Below are 22,876 nucleotides of genomic sequence, written 5' to 3'. Positions count from 1 at the left end.
ATTGTAGAAGTTGCCTTTCAGTTGAGGTGATCTTTGTTTGATCAGTTTGAAGCTTCTGCGCATAGTTTGTAAAAGTCTCGAGTAGTGTTTAGTATTGCTCAGTATAACAGCAGATTATTATACAGAAATGAGTACCTGAGATTACATGGAGGAGAACATTTGAAGCTTCTGTGCATAGTTTGTAAAGAGTCTCAAGTACTGTTTAGTGTTTACTGTTTAGGATAGAAGATTGTATATCCAATTCTTTTTCCTTAGTATTGCTATGTACAACAGCAGATTAGATACGAGTACCTGAGATCCCATGGAGAAAAATATTCATGACAGAATATATTACTTTAGGTTTTTGGCCTTGGCACATCATCAAATCTCACCATCACCGACAAGAACAAGATGATCACCATCCCTAACAAGCTCTATATCTTCAACTTCAGCACCTTCTGTGGTTAAAACTTTAGTGGGACAAAACTGAAATTTTTTGGCACCAATTTCAAGCAGTTGTTCAAGGGACTCTGGCAAAACCACAAGCTTTGAAGAAGTTCCACTTTTTTCTTGACAGCTAATAGTAACTCTGGCTGGATATTTGCTCTTACTACGGCCACCACGAACAAAATTGGCTGCAGGTTTGATAGGGTCTTTGTCTCTCTCACCTGCATCATTAGAATTAAAACAATGCATGAATGCATTGTTACTTGCTGGTGAGACAACTCATAATATTGTGAGTCGAATATTAAGTGAGTCAGAGAAAAATAATGGAAAACATAGCAACATTTCTAAGGAATTGACAGGAAGTTATATACTCACCGTTATTGGCAGCTGACACGATCCCAAATAGCGAATTGGGAAAGTTGTTGACCCTTCTTATCCGAGTATCATCAAACCACTGTGTTTGTGAGTTTGGCCTGCCATCCCGGACATAGGGTGGTATTGTGGGCTCACTGTGGAACTTCACAAGGCGTGGTTGGTGTGGATCGTTAGGCTGAGAAGCAGTAGTCGGTTTCTTAACTCCAGATTTGTTCTGAAATAGCTCAATTATTTCTTCATGTCCCTGATGTTCTGCCAAAGCCCTCGGACTCCATCCATAGCTATCCCTCTCATCAGGATCAGCTCCTTGTTCTAAGAGGAAGTTAACTATCTCAGCATTTCCATCGCTTATTGCTGTATGGAGTGCTGTAGTCCCATCGCTCTTGGGAAGTGTAACATCACCACCATATTGGACAATGTCTTTGAGCAGCTCTAAGCTGTTTTGCTCAACCGCAGTACAAGCATAATGTCCCACACCGCCAGCACTAATCTCAGCTCCATTTTCTAAGAGAAGTTTAATCAAAGATTCATGCTTCCCTATTATTGCTTCCCATAGAGGAACATTTTCTTCACAATCTGCATCGAAAAGTATTGAGATGTTATTACTTGTAATACAAGCAATCCGAGGAAACATCATCACTTGATGTTTTTTGTTTCCTGCTTATGCACCATATCATACCTTTGATGTTAGGATCACCTCCGTACTCTAGAAGTAAAGTTACACAATGCTTGCTTCCAATTGATGCTGCAATGTGCTGTATTGAAAAGAAGGAAAGGAAATACATACACAAAATAAGCTACAAGTCTCAAATTAAAAGGCAACAATTTTCTGGAAAAGTGTGAAGACAGAATTTGTGCACCATAGCTGTCCGGCCATTATGGTCTGTCTCATTCGGATCTGCACCCCGTCTTAGCAGTTGATGTAGCAACAGATCATCACTCCTCTTTGCAGCAAACCCTAAACTAAGAGGCATACCCGATTTTCCCCGAGCCAGCATATGTTCTACATCCGTTAAAATTCCTTCCATTATGGGATCCTTCTCATCTCTCAAATGCTGCATCAAGGGCATATATATGCATCAGTAATACAGTAATACAGCATAGGCCAGATTCTATATTCTGATTGTCAAAGATTTTCTTCCTCATATCAAATTCATAACTAATGAAACTAAATAAATAGCTAATGCACATATTTGACATACGTGAAGAAAATTGCTCATAATAATTGTCCCATCTCCAACATTTGCCTGAACAATATTCAAGAAATTTGTCCTGTTCAAACGCAACAGCTGACAAAGTCCTTTAGTCCGAACTGTGAACAGTTGGGGCCTGTAACACAGAACACCTATGGCACCAAAAACATCTCCTGTCTTTGCTTCACGAAACACCTGCAACCATCACAAACAACAAATCCGTCACTTCAGAATACCAACATTGTGTTCTACAGAATGAAGAAGGACAAGTACTATGTGATGAAAAGGCACTAAAGTTTAAACTTGCCATTTCTACTCCATTCTTTTGCAATATAAGTTCCTGTCCGAAAATTAAAAGAATCATAAGCTATCTGTCACTTTAAAAGGGGAAAATGAAAAAAGAAGATACATGGCCTTGATTCACATGCGGTGATCTTTTATGCTGTGTTTCTTATCCTTACCACAGAACCAGTTACCACGATATACATATCAGTAGGTGCTTCATTCTGCAAAATGACATCTTCTTTTGGAGGAAAATACTCGGCCTTCATCTCTGCGACCTTAAAACAAAGACACAGAATCGAAGTAAAACAAAGTACGTGTAGCATTTATGTACAAGATTGCAGGAAATATATAGTACTGTGAGCAAGATTACCAGTTGGAAAAGCATGTCTCTTGATACCCCCTGGAATAAGTAAACATTGTCAACTAGTGAATTGAAGAGATAGTGTGAGATACTTGATCTAATAGCGTGAGGGAGTGCATCAAGAGTCTCTTGCTGCTGCAGCCCTTCTGAATTAGTCCTGTACTTCAAACACAAATGTGCAAGCATCTGTTCGTGAAGGCGATCAGGTATTTGGTTCCTTACTGCAAAACTCGAGGCAGCGTGAATACTATCTCTCTGTGATTCCAGGCACACAAGTCCAAGGTGAGGGCAAAAAAATATAGGAAGGATTTAGCTTGAAAGACAAAGATGTAGAGTTGTAGACTACTTGCAAAACATGAAAATAGTAGTAAGAAACTAGTTACTCACAAACTGTCTAGTTCGAGCAGTCCCATGGACGATTAAGTTGGTCATGTTTCCAATCAGGTAAGCTTGCAGTCCAACATTAAAGAGCATATAGAAGATGTCGAAAATCATTTCTTGAGAATTTACAGGATGCAAATCACCATAGCCGGTGGTGGTGAGCGTGATTATGGACCAGTACATTGATGTAACGTACCGGTTCCACACACTTATATCCTTGAAGTTGTCTGTCAGAAGCCCAAGCCATGTCCTTTTAGGATCATGATAATTCGCAGCAATGAAGTAGAAGATGCAGCCTCCACAATGAACGGTAAACAGAGTAACCTACATACCATAGGCAGAGCATGATGATCATCATATGCATCATGGTTATCAGACAACCCCGTAGTCTTTCATAACTGATTAATTCTATAGATATTTGATATGATATGTTACCGGACTATCAATTCGGCATCAACTAGTCATAATCCAAATCAAGAGTTTTTGCAACATAACAACTCACAGCCTAATCTCACAACATAACATAATATGTCGACAATGTAGCAACATAACATATTAGTACTCACAAAAACAAGCTTGCTGCATCGAACCCAGAAGTAGCTAAAATTCCGGTCTTTCTCCAATCTACAAGAACAGAACAATGAAGAAAGTGATAAGAATGTGACAATCTAATCTGTAAATGAAGACTTAACACCACCCTAGCTACCTGGCAAACATTGCACTGACTCTTCGGAGACGCCATAGCCGAAGAATATTGAAGTATCCATAATTGGCAAGAGGATGAGGCAAAACCGTCTGAGCAAATTCTGAAGGGATGATGGAGATGATATCAAAGGCCAACCAGGTCTTGGCATATCTCAGAGCAATAAGCTTTGGGGAATCAATGAGCAAATAAGTAGTTTTATCAAGGTAAGCCACAAAGAACGTCAATATAATATCAATGCCAAATAGGCCATTCACAACATTATCAGTAATAGCCAGAGGTCCTCTAGGGCTGTCCAGGAACCCAAACTCAAAGGGACACACCCATGCCGTGTAGAACACCCACAATATCAGAAACGACTGCCAAAGCCTGCACATTCAAAACGCAGAAACAAAGAGAAACCTCATCAACCCGTTTGAGAGAACACATTGATGTACAAAACCTAGAAGCCTAGAGAGACAGAGAGAAAGAGACTTGTAACGAGGATTAAAAGGGGAGATGATGAAACGACGTAGTTTAGGTCTGCGGTGGTTGCGAGAGGCAGCACCAAGAGAAGGTAGAATGCCATCGGAGAGGCTATACTGACTGCCCTGATCAACACTGGACATTTGCTCCAGCTCTTGGCCACACATTGCCACTGAATCTCGCAACATTTTGTTCTTGACCTAATTTCTGGCCTATGACTGTGACTGAGGGTCTGAAATTGTAACGCTAGGACTGATCACGGTCATCTTCTTCAAGACTGTGGTTAGGTTTTTGGCTGTGTTTCTCTCTGTTTGGTAAGATTGGATGGTGCATGGTAATAGTAATATATGTCTGCGTTTCTCTCATGTTTGTTAGGTTTTATGGACTCGCCACTCTGACACTCATGGTAAGAATGAAAGACAGAAAGAGTGTGAGCCAAGTTTAGCTGCTTTGGGTCTCATTCCATTTATCAAACCTAACTCGGAGTCTCGGAGGAAAGGAGAATCCTACATTGGTGGTGATTGAATCGACAATAATATCTTCGTGTTTGTGATCCGAGTAGATGAGATCATCTACTATATGGCCTAGTCAAACTCAACAACAACTACAAAAACACAGTTATTTTTATTTTTCTAAAGTAATATTTTTGTTGATAATGTTGCTAATAATTTTGTATTAGTTTGTGGACTAGCAACGAGAATAATGAGAATGCTAAGGACAATCGTCCACGTTCATAAATGATATTCGACATGAACATCTAGATATCGGTCAAGTACGAGAATGAGTTTATCGTAATAGCTTAACTAGAACATCTTCAATACACAACATGTATCTATAGTTATACAAATATTTATGTTAATATAGATACATATAGTGATTGCCACTGTTGTCTGCCTTTTCATATAATCTTACGAGACATGTTTTCGAGCATCTTAAGCAAAGCAGTAGTAAAGGAGGTACTACAAGGGACATGATTTGAAACAAAGGAACAAGCTAGCTTGGTATTCTCTTTTAAAAGGAGATTTGAATTGGACAGTGTAAAGTGTAATAGCGATCACTCTTCTATAGTTCTATGAATCGGGATATCATGTCAAATGAAGTAGGAACATGATGAGAGGATGGTTAAGAGAAAAACGAGAATCAAAATCTTTTAGACCAAAGCAAGATTGGCATATCAGTACTGTCTGTACTGATGGTCAGTTTTAGTTCTTTCTTTTTCTTCTTCTTAAAGGATCACCCTCTTGTTGTTCATAGGGTATGTTCTCTACAGAGCTCGGTTAACTTTAATTAGTTACCTTCCATCTTACACGAGCCAGGATCCCAATCCCATCGAATAAACAAAATGTAGGGCTCATATCTAAACTTAGAGATGAAAAATTCCAACTTACAAATCTTTTACCAAAAACGAAGACACAAATGATAAAGTTATAGAAGAGAAGCATGTTGATTAGGCACACATTACTCGATTTTTCGGTTGAGAATATTTTGAAGGATCCAAGCCCAGCACATAATTGGGCCCAAAGGTTGGAGGCCCATGTTGATCATCAAAACGACGCCGTGCAGGCATTTGGAAGTCGTCATAGGCATAGCCACCACAACCTGGGTGCCCTCATTTAGATCCTTGGAGAGAGGCTCAGTCTCAGGCTGAAAGCTTGAACCATCAAAACGCAGAAGAATGGCGTCGTTTTTGCAGTCGCTCGTAGATCCAAGGAAGAACTGGTTCGCCCGCCAGCACATGAAAGCCGTCTCCCGGCGCCTCCGTCACTACGGTTCGTCTTCTCTCTGAAAACCTAACCTTCCTTAATTTTTGACTTGATTTTTGTTGTGCTGATTCGATTTGGGAAATCTAGGGCTTCGATACGACGATCTGTACGATCCCTACTACGATTTGGATATCAAGGAGGCTCTGAATCGCCTGCCCAGGCAGATAGTCGACGCGCGCAACCAGCGTCTGAAGCGCGCCATGGACCTCTCCATGAAGCACGAGTACCTCCCTGAAGATCTTCAGGTTTTCATTTCGAACTTTGGATTTGTCTCGGTTTTCTATTGTGTTTGTTTCCATGTTCTAATCGCTTTAGCTGAGAAGTTTGATATCGATTTTGATTGTGTGCTCTCGAATTCGATGAATTTGTTTGATCACAGACGGAATCATTAAGTAGATAATGTAATGGAAACAGAAGGTATTCTTCAATTAATCGAAAAGTCTGAAATCTTAAAAAGAAAATCCACTAAATGTTCCGATTAAACGAAAGCACACAACATTATTTGTAAGGACATGAAAAGCTGGTGACTAAAGATCTAACTAATTCTGGATAAAGATAAAGACAATGCTTAACTACTTCTTAGTTCCCCCGGCCGGTATATAGTGAGTCACTTAGACCATCCCTATACAAGGACGTCATATCAGGAATTGGCCCGGGAATATTGTATGGAGGTTGAACTTCTTCTTTGGCACTCCTCCTATTTCCACTATTATTGCTTCTTCTGTTTGGCACATTATGATTGTGGTGGTCTCTATACAAGTCCAGCATATCTGGAATCCCCCCAGGAATTATGTATAGAGGTTGATGGCAGTTTGAATCAGATTTCTGTGTTTGATTGTTGTCCTTTTGGGCATTTTTGTTGGAGGAGTCACCTGCGTGGTTATTGCTTGATGACTCGCCTTTCGAATACTTTTTTTGCGATTTCTTGAACATGATATATCCTTGCTCCTTGTCTTCACCAACTCAACTGATCAATTTGCAGTCTGTAACGTAGATTGTTTTACTTCTTGGATTTAGCTGTGTATGGATTCGTAGGGGCTAGGTAGCTCTTTATATAAGGTAGAAATAAGGTCTTACTCCAAGTTGTGTGAGGAAAATCTACTTATTCCTATTGAACATAAGTTGTGATTCTCGATCTAGTCTCAGTTTAGGAAAGGGGAAAATTAATATAGTTTTTGAGAAAAGGGGAAAATTTTGTAATCCTAGTCGTTGCTGGCCAGATTTTGTAATATTGGTTGTCAGTCCTAAACTTTCTAGGTTTATCTTTGTACATTAAACTTTGGTAAGTTAATTTTCGCTCAATATTGGCAATCTTTCGGTACAACAACTAGGATTTGGCTTTGGTTCAGGATTCTACTTATTTTTATTTTTTACTAATTTAATTCCTAATTAATACTGTGAAACATAATTTTTCTTAGTTTGCCGATTCCTGGTACTATAAACTTTTTTTTATACTTTGTTATATAGTTGTAGTGTACTGTTATCTGAATTAGTGGGGCCTGCAAACTTTACTTTAGATCAAAATGGCGACTCGGTTTGGCATTGAGTTAGAATGGTTTGAAAGTTAAAACAGAATAACAATTAAAGTTTATTTATTCGAAGTCGCATTTGAATGCTTATAATGGCAGTTGTGCAAGTTCAAGTCATACGATCGTATTAGGTTGCAAAGCATTGCAATTGTAAATAGCATCTATAGAATCATGAATCTGTAGGTATCAAGTTCTAACGCTGAACAGTTGTATAATTAAGTAGTAGGATCCTGTGTTAGGGTGTGAAGTATGAAGTATGAAGTATCTGTTGCATATCTTAAATGCCATCTTAAGCATATATACTCTTGCTGTGTAAAGGTCTGTAAACACTTTTTTCTTTGCTCTTTGGCAGGCTATGCAAACTCCATTCAGAAGCTACCTTCAAGAAATGCTGGCACTGGTGAATTCCTATTTTCTGCTTTTTCCACTATATTCTCTTGGGTTTTTCTTGTGTACATGTGTCACTTAGATTAGCTATAAATCTCCTTCTTTGAACAAAGGTCTAGCTAAAGTATAGAAGAATGGCGGGGGATCTTTTCCTTATGCAAACTGGATGGGAAGAAAATATAGTTTCCCATTTTATTGTTCACATACAAGGTTTTTCACCATATGTTTAGTGGTTATAAATATGATGGATACTAATGTCAGTTCATTTTCTCATAATAATTTTGTCCTCATTACATGACAAGACAGTTGATATAGAAATAATAGTAGGTGTTGAAAAAAGTTTTGATTATTCAGTTCATTTCTGACATGTTCCGTGCGATTATTGTTTTTTAATTATAAACTGCTGTTCTGTCTTGCAGGTGAAGAGGGAAAGGGCAGAGCGTGAGGCTTTGGGAGCTTTGCCCCTCTATCAGCGCACCATTCCATAAGCATGTTATTGTTGCGTGTAGCTAATTTTTATTGGAAATGAATCTTTGGATGAAATTATAGCAGTGTTTCTGGTAGATGCTTCCATACCTTAAGGGGATTCTTTTCTTGTTCTATAAGTTTTTCCCAATTATTGGGCACTTGAGGACCTGAATTGGAACTTCCTGGATTGCTTTCATATACTGGAAGAGTCCTTTGTTTTTCAATAATAATGTATGATCGAACTTTTGACTTCTTCAATATGTTTGATTTCAATAAGCTCGTTTGTCTATTGGGTGCAAAGATTGTTTGCCACACTACGATGGTGCATTCTGTTTATGTTCTGTTGTACTTTGTAAATGTATTCAGTATTTGTGTTTGCCTCGGAAAGGTGGCTGTCTTTCCATCTATGCTTCTAATACCTTGATCTTTCCCTGCAAAGTTTGTCTTTCCCTGTCAAACTGGGGGATGGAAAGTGAGGCAGGACTTTTCTGGTCGGACCAGATTTGTTTATCCTTGTCTTCCAAGGACTAGCCAAAGCAAAAACGAATTTAACCCCCCGAGATGCTGCTTCTTTGCTCTCTCAAACTCTCAAACTTTCCAATAATGCTGTTCTGCATTCCTATTCTTAGAACAAGATTGGAGACTCGGAGTATAGTCTTTAAAAATTGCTTTTCGCTCTGTTTGAGATATGACTGATGTTATCTTCTAAAATCCATTGCGCGAGTATTGTTGTGGCACTATTCATTAGGTTCCTCTCTTCAGCCAGATATTGTTTATTAAAGCTAGAAATTATCATTCAGGGAAAGGTGATCCAATTAACAAAACCAAAATTAGATCCTGCAGGCTAGGGTTAAACTTGAAATCGATCCCATCCGCCAATCCGCCATTAGCCTCTTCCTTTACTTCTTCTATGAGATTTGCCCTTATGCTCTCTGCCTCCAACTATATAACTCATTCAAATATTCAATACACCGATTTCTCTGTGTCTGATGTATGTTATTACATTGGTTTTGGATAGTGTATATGCCTGGCCTTGCATGTATGTTTATTGAGATTATCTTAATAATTTGGTTTTTAGTTTTCTTACCACGAGTGGTACAATCAGGATAGTATGCTTGGATCGGTTAGGGTGTAGATATTACTTTAGCCACTTAATAAAATAGGTACTTTTTAGGCCGCCAATATTGTCTAAGCCACCACTGTTTGCATCCCCCATTGTGAATCAAGGATCTGGTTTTTCTAGAGTGAGGAGTCGGATAAAGAGTCCAGATTTTATGAAATTTAACTAACTTCACCGACTCTTCACTTTAGAGGAGCCGGATCCGTGAATCAAATGTAGTGATGGTGCACATATACAAGTAGTAAACTGCAAGTAAAGCGATTTGATTATGAAACATACTGTATTTGATTATGAAAGCCGCCGGAACTCTATGTGCTCTGAATCAGTGTGCAAACTTTGGCCTATGAAGTTTAGGAATAAGGTTTTACCCCCAAGTTGTGTGAGGAAATCTGCTTTACTTCTATAAGTCGTGATTCTCTATTCCCAGTTTAGGAAAGGGAAAATTTCGTTTTTGTTTTTGACTCGATGACTATGCGAGTCCTCACACACTCTTTCACATACTAGTGTCACTGTGGTCAGGGTAATATTTCTTCTTCTTTTTTTCTCTGTGTGCCTATTTTCCAGTTTAGACTGTTGGACAAACTGAGAAAATCTATCAGGTTTCATAGACTAGTTATCGGTTTACCATCACAGATTTACAGTATATATGGTACTTTTCTTATTCTCATCTCGGTGGCCTGCATGTTTATTCTCGATGAGGGGCGCGCAGGAGAACTGGATCATTTGAAAACAAACACATAAATGAACAATATAGAATATCGAAGGTAAACATATTTAGCTATATATTTCTTTCAATGGAGCTGTATAGAACAGACAGTGTCTGCCCACTTACATATGACCGATAGTGGCTCAGACTTCGCTTTCATGTACACTCGCTAGTCAATCCAAATTTTCATCCTCTTTCAGCAGAATCCTTTATCGATGATCTGCATCCACAAAGCCCCCCAGCTCAATTATACATGCATTGTTATGTTATGTCTCCATAAATATGTCCATGTGCTCACGTCCCTCCTTGTTTCTTTTCCAAACAAGTACCAACTTTACTCGATCTGCTGTCTTCACCAATCCTATTGTATTCTCAGTCGATCCATGATTCGATATGCCGGTACCGGAATCGACGACTATGAACATCGAAGTTAAACGAGATTCATCAGCTAATAATGGCCTATTTCACCTCCTTGCGCGCGCTTCATCATCTACAGAACCTGATTGTATCAGTCTTGTAATACTAGGGTTCCAGATTTTCACCTTATGGAAAGCACCGAGTAAGAATTAAGAGCAAAACGTATGTGTTTTTTCACAAATTCTGGAGTGAATGAGTGATAACGAAAGATGAATATAGGTCTGATGAAAATTCTATTTACACAGTTCAACATTCCATGTGATAGCATGAGCCCCATGCAATGCTTTGATTGCAAGACTGATGTTGCAATATTAATACGCTATCCTCCTCATTGTCCCTAGCTAGGGTTATCTTTCACCAGGGCTTTTCCCTATCTCTTTCTCTTTTGTCAATATCACCATGAGCTATACCGGCCATTTTGCATGTAGATTCTTGGGCAAAAACTGAATTTTCCCTCTTGCTATATAGAGAAACTTAATTAGTTTGATAAACATGTATATATATTGCATCAATTATACATATACAGGGCCCTTCCAATGAGAGATCTCTATTTTAAGCCATTTATAGGGATATGACATTACACCAACTTCCCGATTATAATTTTACATCTCCACCGTTCATATCTTAGGTCTATATGAGTAGATCACCTCTACAAAATTTCATATGATTTGGTGATCGTTAAGACTTTCAAAAGTTCAATTTAGTTTTAATGACCTTCAACGGTTTTAGTTTGACATAAGCTGGACCGTTCAAGATCATTAAAACTAAATCAAACTTTTGAAAGCCTTAACGATCACCAAATCATATGAAATTTTGTAAAGGTGATCTACTCATATAGACCTAAGAAATGAACGGTGGAGATGTAAAAATTCAATTGGGAAGTGGTGTAATGCCCTATCCCTAAAAAGTGGCCAAAAATTCTATATATATATAGATTAGGATATTAGGATTCGAAGAACAATTCGTGTGATGATAACATTTGGCGGGTGCATTATTTCAAGTCATTGATCAAAAGTGGGGTTGTGTCGCATCTGCATCGATGTAGGTTGAAAACAACCTTCTGGCTAGCTACCTTATTAGATTTGCTGTGATCCACTGCTGATTCACTTCATATGTGAAGTTGCTTTTATCAAATTAAATTCAAAATCGATCGATGTAGCTAGATCGATCCATGTATATCTGTCTTCAATAATTTCGATTTGAACACCCAAATCCAAAATGACATCTTTCATGTTGAAGGTAATTAATAAGATGAGTTGTACGTGTGATCGATTTGTTGCAACTTTATGTGGTCAATTATCATTTTATTTGGATTCTTGATCGATGGGAAAGATGATAACATCAAAGTTCTCAAGTTGATCCAAGCAGCGTTAATTTTCGAAACTCTGAATCTTTGAACTTGAAACAAAATCCAAATTCCAAAATTATAGCTTGAACGAACATGTAATTGCCAATAATGAAGTGATTGATATGACTCTGATCTACATTATATACGTTTCTATCAGGAGATCGACAATGTTTTAATAACAGCCATGGGGAGAGTTTGGCAACCGTTCGATCTGCATGTCCCTTCAAACTGCATAAGTTAGCTGTTAGCATGTCATTTTCCATATATATGAGAACCACATTCATTCAATTTAAACCTGAATCTGTATCCAGAACAAACTCATAGAGTCACAGATCGACCATACACACACACACATCCATATGTAGATCGAGGACAGAAGCCTGAAAATGCATCCCCGGCCATAAGATACACGTTAAGAACATGAAAATTAGGGTTTTACATGTTAGCCATATATGACTTTTCATCATCACCTCCTGTTCCTCTCATCAATCAACTTCACGTACCTGAAACCATATGCACGTACGAGCCTTAGAAAGTCCATCTTCGTTTACCTAGTTCCTGCATGCTTAACCAGACAGAACAATAAATATAGTCACCAACTCACCATGGCCTGAAACTCTGGTAAATAGTATATACACACACACACACACACCAAGGAATCGAGCATATAAAAGATACAAAGTTTGCAGCTATCTGATTCGAGTATGACGACGAGTAGACAACGACAGGGAATCATCGCCATGAGTTTGGCTCGAGAGGACCCAAAACGACACTGGAAATCTGGAATAGCTGTCCGGCCTTTTGGGAAAGGGTGATGCATTATAATGCGAGAAGTGGGAGATTCATCTCATCGAATAGATTAGGGTTTCGTGCTTCTATGTCAATCTGTTAGGTGCATATCAAAGCTAGTTTGGCATCTTATCCAAGGGTGGAAGTTCCAATAAGTTGCAAGTTCCTGCTTCTGTGCTTCATATGTGCTTGTCTCGTATATCAGCTGAGAAAGCAGCCTAAATCTTAAAATGAAACTTTTGGACCCATTTAGACGCCCTAGCTTGTTCGTATTCACACTTTCCTTCACCTCGTTATAACTATATTAAGACTAATTAATTAATTAGTTTTCAATCATCATTGTGGCAATGAATCGAAGGAGCTTAATGATTAATTGAAAGCTCAAGTTCTAGCTTCTTAACGTACGTACTTGATCGAGTCGCAAAACCTCATCTTCCATAGGCGCGCTGCATTTGACTCTCGAAAACTACTGTTTATGAATGAATTAGGGTTTGCGGTAGGGTAGCATACTAGCATTTGTCACCTTCATATATATATAGCAGCCTAGTGTCAACGTCGATAGATTGACTTTGAAGCATATGCCAGCTAGGCTTTACTATGAAATGATCTGACATATGAGTTAAATGTCGACAATATATAAATCAAATCTCTTAGACTATTTCATTAACTTGAATTTATCTTTTTCTTTCTAACTTACAATGATTGATCATATATACACGGTGTGAAGCCACACATACCATGTGGATAACCTAAATTAGACGACACAAATACAATATGTACATGATAGTCTTTATATATGATGATGATGGTTGTGTACTTACTACATGATGCGTACCAAAAGTTTTACAATATTGGTAATTCTCTTTTCATAAATAAGTTGTAGAATTGTTACGATAGAATGAGAGGGGTATGTTTGATGTACAACACGGCATAACATACATACACTAATAAGGGGTGAATTGCATATGCTTTGCACGAGAGCTAATATTAAGAAGTTGCTTCTGGAAAACATGGTGCATAGCAGCGCTGCATACGAGAACTTTCCGAACGAGAGAAGTACCTAATGCTATTGCGAAGGAAAAGAAGCAAAACAGCCAAAATGATTTCTCACAAAACAAGAAAATTAAATGGTTGGTGATCAATCATAATTCATAATATTTGGCCAGTGAGGTTATAGAGTTGAGAAAAATACAAAAGGGGAAAGGACAGGTGTCCCTCGATACCCGCCATGCTCTCGGTCGTCCACATGCGTCCAATCACTATGGATGAGGCTGAGGATCAAACCCGGCCCACTTCATAGATTTTAATTTATTTTTATTTTGGGGTAAGATAAAGGCCCACATGTTTCTCTCAAGTCAAGCCCACAAACCAGCCTAAGATCATGGGGTGCTGCTAGCTATATCTCTCTCTGTTAGATTGGGGTCGGCTAGGGATTCAGGATCAATCTTGGACCCTTGCTTCTGTAGCCCCCACTTTACGCAGTGCCGCCCCCCTAGCCACCGTCACCCTCTCTCGTGATATGTTCCTTGGAATTTTCCGGCATCTCAATAGTAATTGTTGCGGTGGTCATAGGGTTATATCGGTCTTCTCTCGATACTATACTATGATAATATAACACTACATCATAATTGTATATGATTATGTAACTCTACAATTTTAAAGTTAAATGAATAATTTATAGTGTCACAATCATAAATATTATTAAGTTTCGTGTACCGGTAAGAATAATAGCTTTTAAACTTATGAAGTTGTAATTTAACACGAATTTCATCCATACCGAAAAATGAGAATAAAATTGGACAAATGTACATATATGCGTGTAGGTTGAATCTTTTATTATTTAGTTTGTACTTAAATTATGCCAGTTGTTTTTTACGTTGATTAGCATATATATTTGATCATGTGAAAGTATATTTGAGGGTTCAAAATCATGGTTTTGAGTAGAGAACCACAACATTATTACATCAATTAACCAAAAAGCCATATGCATTGTCTGTTGGAAGGATCGCACAATATACCATGGTCTATTTTAGCATATGAAGACTGTGATCTCAATTATTCACCTAAGTTAGCTTGACCATCGATCTTTGAAGCTCACTGTCTACAAGAACAATCAAAAAGGGATATGAAACACATGGAGAGCTCAATCTCCAAGTACCAGAACGACAGACCATGGAATCTCAACAAATTATAACTGCCTTTTTGGAGATCAGAGTTCTATTAAATATTTTGTAATAGATTCTTAAAGAGCCGATTCACTCAAGTACTCTCATTATATTACAGCAATAATTAGAATTTAGAGCATAAATTGCCATAATTCTCTCCATCACTCCACATGTTCTGCTCATTCTTTTATCCAACACATAGATTCAGTTTCTTGTGGAAAATGTTTTCATGCCAAACAGTTTGGTAACATGAGAAAAAGGTTCATCAAAGCCCAGTCATCTAATGGAAACATCTAATAGAAACATGCTAGACTGCAAATGAAACGGACGTTGTAAAGATTATTTTGGTAATATGAGGTTCTTGGTTCGAACCTCAATTTGTGAAAAACATCGTTTGAAAAAGGGCTATACCTGAAATTGCTCCCGGTCCCGGAGTAATATCTCACTCGGCCACCATTTTTGCAGCTGGATTTTATAGAGTTCTCAATTAACAAAGTCAGCTCGAACTTTTGTGCAACCATTGGCATGTTCATTACTTATTGTTTTCAAGGTTTTTGATATGAAAAGAGTAAAACTAAAGACTGAATCGATTTGTTTAGTCACCTAATGAAATGTTTAAAAAAACGTAATGTGAGATTACTGATTAAAAGTTCTCGTACTGTATTTTTAACTTGGAATTTTGTAATCGGCCTTGGATTTCAAAATGACGAGATTAGGTTGTAAACGGATTTCGAAATGAGAAAAGTGAAGTAATGGTGTCGTGGGCTATGCATGCTCTGCAACAGCAAGGGAGAGTGAAACCATGTGATAGCGAACAGCTTTTGTCTTCAAACTAAATCCCAGATTTGGTTCCAAGACGTGACTAATCCGTCATTTCCCCAAATCCCATGTGAGTAGATAGAGCCAGAAGAATGGCATATTCGCAATATATCCCAAATCCGAGGTCTCTTCAAGACTTTGGCATGCATATAAACCAGTACTCCTCCCTCTTGAAATCCCACTCTGTATACCACACCTCCTTCCACATCAAAAAACGAAAGGAACAGAAACCTTTTGGGATAAAGAGCTTCAAATAATTCAAATATGAGAGCGGTTGCTTTGTTTTTGGCGGTGCTACTACTCTGCGCCACTTGCCACCCTGCTCAGTCTGTTCTTGATGGTAAGCAAAATACATATACAATTCTCATATCAAAGATTGCATATTTATTGAGTTGTAAGAAAAACCCAGATCAAAGATTGCATTTTCAAGAGGTTAGGAAAAACCCATTTTAGAAATTTTCTATTTTATGAGGTGGTTCTGTAGTTTCTTCAAGCTGAACTTGCTCCTTTAGTTCATTGGCTTCGTGGTTATGAGGCTCATACCTTTAATGTTTGTGCTTGTACTAGTCTTATGGTTTGTGTCAAAAATTACCAAAATGAACTCATCTTTGTGCATATGTAGTTTTATAAAGTCATATAGAAAGTGTGATCACTGTTCACTAGAGTAAAGGTTCAGTCTTTCGGCCTTTGCTGCTGAACTTTCTGCAGAATTTTGCAGATGTGGGTTGGTGAAGCTGACCATGTTATTTATGTGCTTGAGAATTTGAATTCTACCAGGGGCATATAGGTCATTTCCTGGTTCTTCATCAGTCTCTTAACTCCACCCCCAGCCAAAAAATAAAAATAAAAATTCTTTGTTATATTCTCTTGTCAGATGTCACAGCTTTTGATTGTTAGCTTTTCTGCTCTAGAGGGGTTTTTTGCTAGAGATAATGTCATCCCAGCCAATCTGATCCGGTAGGAGGCAAATAAATGGACCGTTGTGATTAATGATTTCTGGTGCCCCAATATTTAAGTTGCTTTGCAGATGTGCCCAGCAAAACTCACATGGGTGGCAAATGTACCCAGTAGATAGGTACAAAAGTGTGATAGGATCAAATAATATCATCAGCTGTTTTTAGCTAAAGAACAGTAACACACATGATATTCATTGCAGAAATTCCTCCAGAAGGACAATCATTCTCTTAGAAAATTTTCATATGAATGAAATTGAAGTAACTATGTGTGGCCAACAATGACTCACTCACATATTAGTACAATTTTAGCTAGTTAATGTGGTTGTTAGCTCCATTTCTTTGTATGATGTAAATAGTTTCCTTCTGTGGTTGAATTATTTGGTGTTTATCTGTTTGATATACACAAATATGGTCTGAAATTTCAATGATTGGTTTCTGAGTGACCAATACTGCTTACAATGTTAGGCCTTGATACTTGACTCTTTGTGTTAACATCAATATTTGATACCAAATGCAGGTTATCTTGAAAATGGGAATTTCGAGCTAGCCCCAAAGCCCTCGGACCTCAAGGGCACAGAAGTGATCGGACGCTATGCCATACCGAAGTGGGAGATTTCCGGGTTTGTTGAGTACATCAAGTCAGGCCAGAAGCAAGGGGACATGTTGCTGGTTGTGCCTGAGGGTGCCTATGCAGTTAGGCTTGGAAATGAGGCCTCGATTAAGCAGAGGATCAATGTGACCAAGGGTTTGTACTACTCCATTACATTTAGTGCAGCCAGGACATGTGCTCAAGAGGAGCGTTTGAACATCTCTGTTGCACCAGACTCTGGTGTGCTACCAATTCAGACAGTGTATAGCAGCAATGGGTGGGATTCATATGCTTGGGCATTCCAAGCTGATTTTCCACAAATTGAGCTTGTTTTGCATAACCCTGGAGTGGAGGAAGACCCTGCTTGCGGTCCTCTTATCGATTCAATTGCCATCCGAACTTTGTATCCTCCTCGAGCAACCAACAGTAAGTCCTTTTACACTATACGCCTCAAATTTATTCGCTAAATGATGTGATTGTGTTTTTCTTTGTTTCGTATCTTGATTCGTTCTAGATATTATTTCGATGTTCCCTAACCTTATTAAGTATCATCGGATTTTTTGATTGGATTCTGTATTTACTTGGACCTAGTGGGAGTGAGATACTGATCTGATGTCTCTCTCTTAAGATCAATTTTGGATTTGTTTGAATTTAAAAGATAAAAATCAACACCCTTTAGGGTCCTCTTGTTGGACCACTTTCTTGTTCAATTATTGGCAAATGTTGCAATTCTTTATACAGCAACAGTCTGCCTATTGGTAAAAATATTAGCTTCACTGCTGTGTTCTTTTTGCAGACAAAAATGCCATAATTGATCTTGTTTAATCTCACCGACTTGAATTGGAGTCATTTTCTGAAATTATATGGTCCAATTTGTGCTTGGGGCCAACCACCACTCATAAGCTGCGGCTAGCAAAACCAAATGACTTATTGGAGCCTAATATTTAGGACACTGTCTTTGGGGCCAAAACTTCTTTCCCATTCTGTATTAAAATTGTGCGCTGTCCTGTCTCTCTTGTTTGTTCATAAATAAAGGAATCAGTCACCACCAAACCTAAGTTTCACAGCTATGCATTCAATAATTAGATGCTACTCTTTGTATTTGGATGGTTTGGTATGTGGCCAATTATGTTGTTACATTGTGAATGATATGTTTGATTTATGTACGTGTAGAGAACTTGCTCAAGAACGCCGGTTTTGAAGAAGGTCCATACGTGTTTCCCAACACATCATGGGGTGTACTCATCCCACCCAACATTGAAGATGATCACTCTCCTCTACCAGGATGGATGGTGGAGTCTCTCAAAGCCGTGAAGTACATAGACTCGGACCATTTCTCCGTCCCTGAAGGCAAACGGGCAGTGGAACTTGTAGCCGGAAAAGAAAGCGCAATTGCACAAATTGTCCGCACCATCCCCGGCAAGACCTACATGCTAACATTCTCTGTTGGAGATGCAAGCAACTCATGTGAAGGTTCCATGATTGTGGAGGCATTTGCAGGCAGGGACACGATCAAAGTTCCTTACGAGTCCAAAGGCAAAGGCGGGTTCAAGCGAGCCGTGCTCAAGTTTAGGGCGGTTGGTCCTCGAACTCGCATAATGTTCCTCAGCACATTCTACACCATGAGGAGTGATGACTTCTCTTCCCTGTGTGGACCTGTCCTTGATGATGTGAAGTTGTTAAGCCTTCGCAGGCCAAGACAATGAGGAGAGTAAGGCCTAATGCGAATTAGGTGGAGGGTTTTTAAATATACGAATGTGACTATGTGAGGCTGTTTGATGAGGCCATTAAGCTAATACAATGCGGGGTTGTTTGGATATGTGAACATCTCGGTTCATGCTACAAGTAGTTTCTGTGTGGAAGAAAAGAGGGGAAGCTAGTGTGGGTTTAGCATAATCCAAAAATAAGGATATGAATATATGTATACTAATGGGATCGGAGCATAGCGTATTATAGTTTTTGATTTTATTGAACGGTTAATGTACTCCCTCCTTGAGCAAAATAAACGAGTATGATTTCCAACAACCAAGCATAGTAGCATACATAAACTTGAAACCATGGTGTTTGCTGCCAATTTTACTTCAGGAGTTCAGATCACTCTAAAAGAAGTTTTTTCACCATGGGGAATGATAATTTCCGACACGTGTCAAAAGAGACTACTACAATCGATAACCAAATTGGTTTTTGAACTGAAACCGGCAAATCTTTTGTTGCAGCCTCTTTCAACTCCGACACCATCACTGTTCTGGTTACTGAAGCTCTAGCTCTACGCAATAGCCTCATGTATGCTAAGTAGCGAGGCTTCTCTAAGATTGAAGTCGAGGGCGACTCTAAGTTGGTGATTGACGTCGTGAATGGAGTCTCGACCCCTCCGTGGAAGTTACTCAAACTAATTCATGATATCAAAGTTTTGAGTAATTCCTTTTAGTTTGTATGCTTTCAGCATGTGTTTAGGGAAACAAATTTCATGGCTAATGCTTTAGCCAATCTTGGACATAGGTTGAGTAACCAAGAGACTTCCTTTTGTAACCTTGGTACTTCTTTTAGGTCTTATTTGGTTCGCGGAAATGAAAGTAATTCCTTATATTTCCCATGAAAAGGGAAAAATAGAACTTTACATTCAAAAGTTTGGCAACATAAAGGAACTCATCAAAAGTGTTGTTAATTAATGAAATAAAATAATGTGTTGTAAGTCGTAAATGCAAGAAAAGAAAAGGAGAGCCTAGTACAATTTGGTATAGTAATATAAGTCTTTCCTTATAAATGAAAGGTCGTGAATTCGACTCATAATATTGTAGCGCATTAATTGTGCATTTGATAAAAAAAAAAAAAAATTAGGTTCATTTGAATTTTAAAAGGAACTACTTTCCTCCATATTTTCCCTTCATTAAAAAAAAATTCATTTCGTTGAGCATTCCTAAATATAAGAAAGTAAGAATTTTCATTTCCTCATACTTACTTTTCACTAATCAAACGAGTCTTTCTCCTCAAAAAAAAAAAAAAAATCAAACGAGCCTTTAGAATTTCCCCAACATTTAGTATGAAAAAATTTGGCTAATCATCTCAAGACTTCCTATCTAAGACGTTTACAATGGTTTTGTTGCTGTTTTTCATTCAAGTGATGTTATCCCAAAATATCATCTATGTTGTTTGTTTGCTAAGAAATTACTTCATCCTTATCTTAGTTTCATTTTTACATCTTGTTACCAATTCATGAAGTTCTTTCCCATTAAACCCAATCTTACGCAGAGACGACAACAATGTGTGGATTATCATCCCGTCTCTATATTTCATTTTTTTCTAATTTTCTATAAAAACTTAAGGTAAACAATTTACAACGTCTTAAAAAGTAATGGTTACAGAATAAACACTTGCCTCGATTCTTCTTCGCATCAGTAAATGACGCGCTTTCAATTTTGATTTTCATTAGTAATGACCCTATATTATATGGACAAAAATAGTAGATGACGCGATCAAGAGCGAGACCAAACCCGATTTCCGAGTCAGCCCATACACTGACTTAGCACTTTGGGAATTTGAGAACCAAGCCCAAACAAAACGGGTCCGAGAGAACCCGGGGTGACGCCGAACACTTTCGACCGTCCAGTGAAGCACGGCACGTGTCACGCGGGAGGGAATCAGACGGTGGAGAATCCTGCGTTAGAGTGAAGCTAGCATAGAAAATATTAGGGTGTCAAGAAAGACTCCAAGTATAAAAAGCCTGGACAAATCTCGCATCCTTCCCTCTCTCTGCGCCACTCCTACTCCTCACTTCTAAACAACTCATATGGTAACTCACTCTTCGCTACTCTTTTTCTTCGCCGTTTCTGATCTTCGTTTCGTTGCTGGAAAAAATCGATTTTTTTATTATTATTTTTGTTGATATTTTTTGGTTGTGGCATGTGTAGGCGTTGCCGAATCAGCAGACCGTGGAGTACCCGAGCTTCAAGCTCGTAATCGTTGGTGATGGTGGAACAGGTTCGTCTCTTTCATCTGTGTTTAGTTTCGATTCGTGATCTGTTTGATTTCGGTGGAATTTTTTTTATTTTATTTTTTTTGTTGTATTGTGCTTCGCTTAGGTGAACCGTTTGGGTTTTGAGCTGACACGAGCCGAAAATAGAGCTTGTTTTCGAGTCTTTGTTAGAAAAGTCCTGGTGGAATTGATTTTTGTTATTATTTTATTTTATTTTTTTATAAAATGATGCCTTTGATTTGAGCATTTGGTAGGCAGATTTGAACTTGATAGTAGTTAGTGTAACAGCCTTTTGTGATTCTTATAGTTAAAAAGCTACGGAAATGATCTCCAATATAACTGAATCCTTGTTTTGAGTTCAAGTTGTTGCGACTTGTACATATGGAATTGATGTTTAAGAATCTAGAACCTTGGGCACCAATGTCTGTTGCTTTGCTCAGTAAGGATAAAGGAGGCGTCTTTCTGTTTTTTAAGTCATTTTGTAGTAGTGATATATGTTATTGGATTGGGGTTTTGGGTTTATATGGCTTTTTCGTTTGCTATGAGTTTTTGATATGTCTTGTTACTTATATCATATAGTTTGTTGGAACTAAAGATATCTATTAATGCAGGGAAGACAACCTTTGTGAAGAGGCATCTTACTGGTGAATTTGAGAAGAAATATGAACGTAAGAGTCTTCAAAATCATTTCTTGTTTTCTGGCATTTTTATTTGTTGGTATTTACATATTGTTCCCTTGCCGTCATGAATTTGTTTTCTTTATTCAATGTTTTATACAACTCACTCTTGTGTGTTTTGAATGGACAGCTACTATTGGTGTTGAGGTCCATCCATTGGACTTTTTCACTAACTGTGGAAAAATTCGCTTCTACTGCTGGGATACTGCCGGGCAAGAGAAGTTTGGTGGTCTTAGAGATGGATACTAGTAAGTGTTCTTTCATAAACAAAATTGGCTGAACTTTGTTTTCACATGCTAATTTTCTTGTTTTAAGGCAAGCTGTTGTAGCACATATATTTTGATGTGTAGATGCTTTTCAGCATTTCGTGGTTATATGGTTACTCTTTATAATTTTCTTCTATAAATTCTCTGTGCAGTATCCATGGCCAATGTGCAATTATCATGTTCGATGTTACTGCCCGATTAACTTACAAGAATGTTCCAACATGGCACAGGGATCTTTGCAGGTCTGCCTGGAATATATTATTTATTTATCCTTGAGTAGACTTCAATTCAATTTAGGGGTATTAACTCCCGGACACATGTGCTTTTTATTCCAGGGTCTGTGAAAACATACCAATTGTGCTTTGTGGAAACAAAGTTGATGTGAAGAACAGGCAGGTCAAGGCCAAGCAGGTCACTTTTCACAGGAAGAAGAATCTGCAGTACTATGAAATTTCAGCAAAGAGTAATTATAACTTTGAGAAGCCTTTTCTGTACCTTGCCAGGAAGCTTGCTGGGTAAGATCTAGTTGTTTAATGCATAATTTTTCTGTTTGGAGTTCCAGATCTTAGTTTAATGTAAGTGCTGCTTGTTTCAGGGATCCTAATCTGCATTTTGTTGAATCCCCCGCCCTGGCTCCTCCAGAAGTTCACATCGATCTGGCTGCACAGCAGCAGTAAGCCTTCTTTCATAACTTAAACTGCTCTCTCTCTCTCTC

General features: G+C 38.3%; 4 protein-coding genes across 4 annotated transcripts in view; 3 read left to right on the top strand and 1 right to left on the bottom strand.

The window, feature by feature from the left end:
• Nucleotides 1–360: 360 nt before the first annotated feature.
• LOC101304453 (potassium channel AKT6-like) lies at nucleotides 361–9,552 on the bottom strand. Its single transcript, XM_004292964.1, has 13 exons — nucleotides 9,513–9,552; nucleotides 4,199–4,361; nucleotides 3,728–4,093; nucleotides 3,588–3,645; nucleotides 3,028–3,345; nucleotides 2,650–2,895; nucleotides 2,456–2,554; nucleotides 2,302–2,334; nucleotides 2,004–2,189; nucleotides 1,662–1,856; nucleotides 1,481–1,556; nucleotides 802–1,377; nucleotides 361–647 (listed from the first exon to the last, which is right to left on the bottom strand). The coding sequence occupies exons 1-13, from the start codon at nucleotides 9,550–9,552 to the stop codon at nucleotides 361–363; spliced, it is 2,643 nt and encodes an 880-aa protein (XP_004293012.1).
• LOC101297902 (cytochrome b-c1 complex subunit 7-2-like) lies at nucleotides 5,763–8,750 on the top strand. The gene is made up of 4 exons (XM_004291446.1): nucleotides 5,763–5,958; nucleotides 6,040–6,197; nucleotides 7,834–7,881; nucleotides 8,288–8,750. Exons 1-4 carry the CDS (start codon nucleotides 5,865–5,867, stop codon nucleotides 8,354–8,356), a joined length of 369 nt encoding a protein of 122 aa, XP_004291494.1. The 5' UTR covers nucleotides 5,763–5,864; the 3' UTR covers nucleotides 8,357–8,750.
• Nucleotides 9,553–15,878: 6,326 nt separating the features above from the next.
• Nucleotides 15,879–19,111, top strand: LOC101294330. Its single transcript, XM_004291435.1, has 3 exons — nucleotides 15,879–16,040; nucleotides 17,174–17,671; nucleotides 18,419–19,111. Exons 1-3 carry the CDS (start codon nucleotides 15,965–15,967, stop codon nucleotides 18,949–18,951), a joined length of 1,107 nt encoding a protein of 368 aa, XP_004291483.1. The 5' UTR covers nucleotides 15,879–15,964; the 3' UTR covers nucleotides 18,952–19,111.
• A 1,842-nt stretch (nucleotides 19,112–20,953) lies between these two features.
• The window catches only part of LOC101304165, a 5,221-nt gene continuing 3,298 nt past the window's right edge, over nucleotides 20,954–22,876 (top strand). Inside the window, exons 1-7 of the mRNA XM_004292963.1 lie at nucleotides 20,954–21,035; nucleotides 21,154–21,223; nucleotides 21,830–21,886; nucleotides 22,026–22,143; nucleotides 22,314–22,403; nucleotides 22,497–22,676; nucleotides 22,757–22,834. Of these exons, the coding sequence (XP_004293011.1) occupies nucleotides 21,033–21,035; nucleotides 21,154–21,223; nucleotides 21,830–21,886; nucleotides 22,026–22,143; nucleotides 22,314–22,403; nucleotides 22,497–22,676; nucleotides 22,757–22,834 (596 nt within the window). The 5' untranslated portion in view covers nucleotides 20,954–21,032. The remainder of the gene's footprint in view (nucleotides 21,036–21,153; nucleotides 21,224–21,829; nucleotides 21,887–22,025; nucleotides 22,144–22,313; nucleotides 22,404–22,496; nucleotides 22,677–22,756; nucleotides 22,835–22,876) is intronic.

This window comes from Fragaria vesca, linkage group LG2, assembly GCF_000184155.1.
Source record: "Fragaria vesca subsp. vesca linkage group LG2, FraVesHawaii_1.0, whole genome shotgun sequence".
NCBI lineage: Eukaryota > Viridiplantae > Streptophyta > Magnoliopsida > Rosales > Rosaceae > Fragaria > Fragaria vesca.
Note: the sequence above shows the minus strand (reverse complement) of the source record. Positions and strands in the feature narration are given on the sequence as shown.

Excerpts from the sequence above, each read along its gene's own strand:
- LOC101297902 (XM_004291446.1), top strand. The coding sequence starts at position 5,865 with ATGGCGTCGTTTTTGCAGTCGCTCGTAGATCCAAGGAAGAACTGGTTC. Across the intron at positions 5,959-6,039 it reads CCGGCGCCTCCGTCACTACG|GGCTTCGATACGACGATCTG; the intron begins GTTCGTCTTCTC and ends TGGGAAATCTAG. Across the intron at positions 6,198-7,833 it reads ACCTCCCTGAAGATCTTCAG|GCTATGCAAACTCCATTCAG; the intron begins GTTTTCATTTCG and ends GCTCTTTGGCAG.
- LOC101304453 (XM_004292964.1), bottom strand. The coding sequence starts at position 9,552 with ATGGGGGATGCAAACAGTGGTGGCTTAGACAATATTGGCG. Across the intron at positions 2,555-2,649 it reads GAGACATGCTTTTCCAACTG|GTCGCAGAGATGAAGGCCGA; the intron begins GTAATCTTGCTC and ends CTTTGTTTTAAG. Across the intron at positions 1,557-1,661 it reads ATAATGGCCGGACAGCTATG|CACATTGCAGCATCAATTGG; the intron begins GTGCACAAATTC and ends TTTTCAATACAG.
- LOC101294330 (XM_004291435.1), top strand. The coding sequence starts at position 15,965 with ATGAGAGCGGTTGCTTTGTTTTTGGCGGTGCTACTACTCTGCGCCACT. Across the intron at positions 16,041-17,173 it reads TGCTCAGTCTGTTCTTGATG|GTTATCTTGAAAATGGGAAT; the intron begins GTAAGCAAAATA and ends TACCAAATGCAG. Across the intron at positions 17,672-18,418 it reads TCCTCCTCGAGCAACCAACA|AGAACTTGCTCAAGAACGCC; the intron begins GTAAGTCCTTTT and ends ATGTACGTGTAG.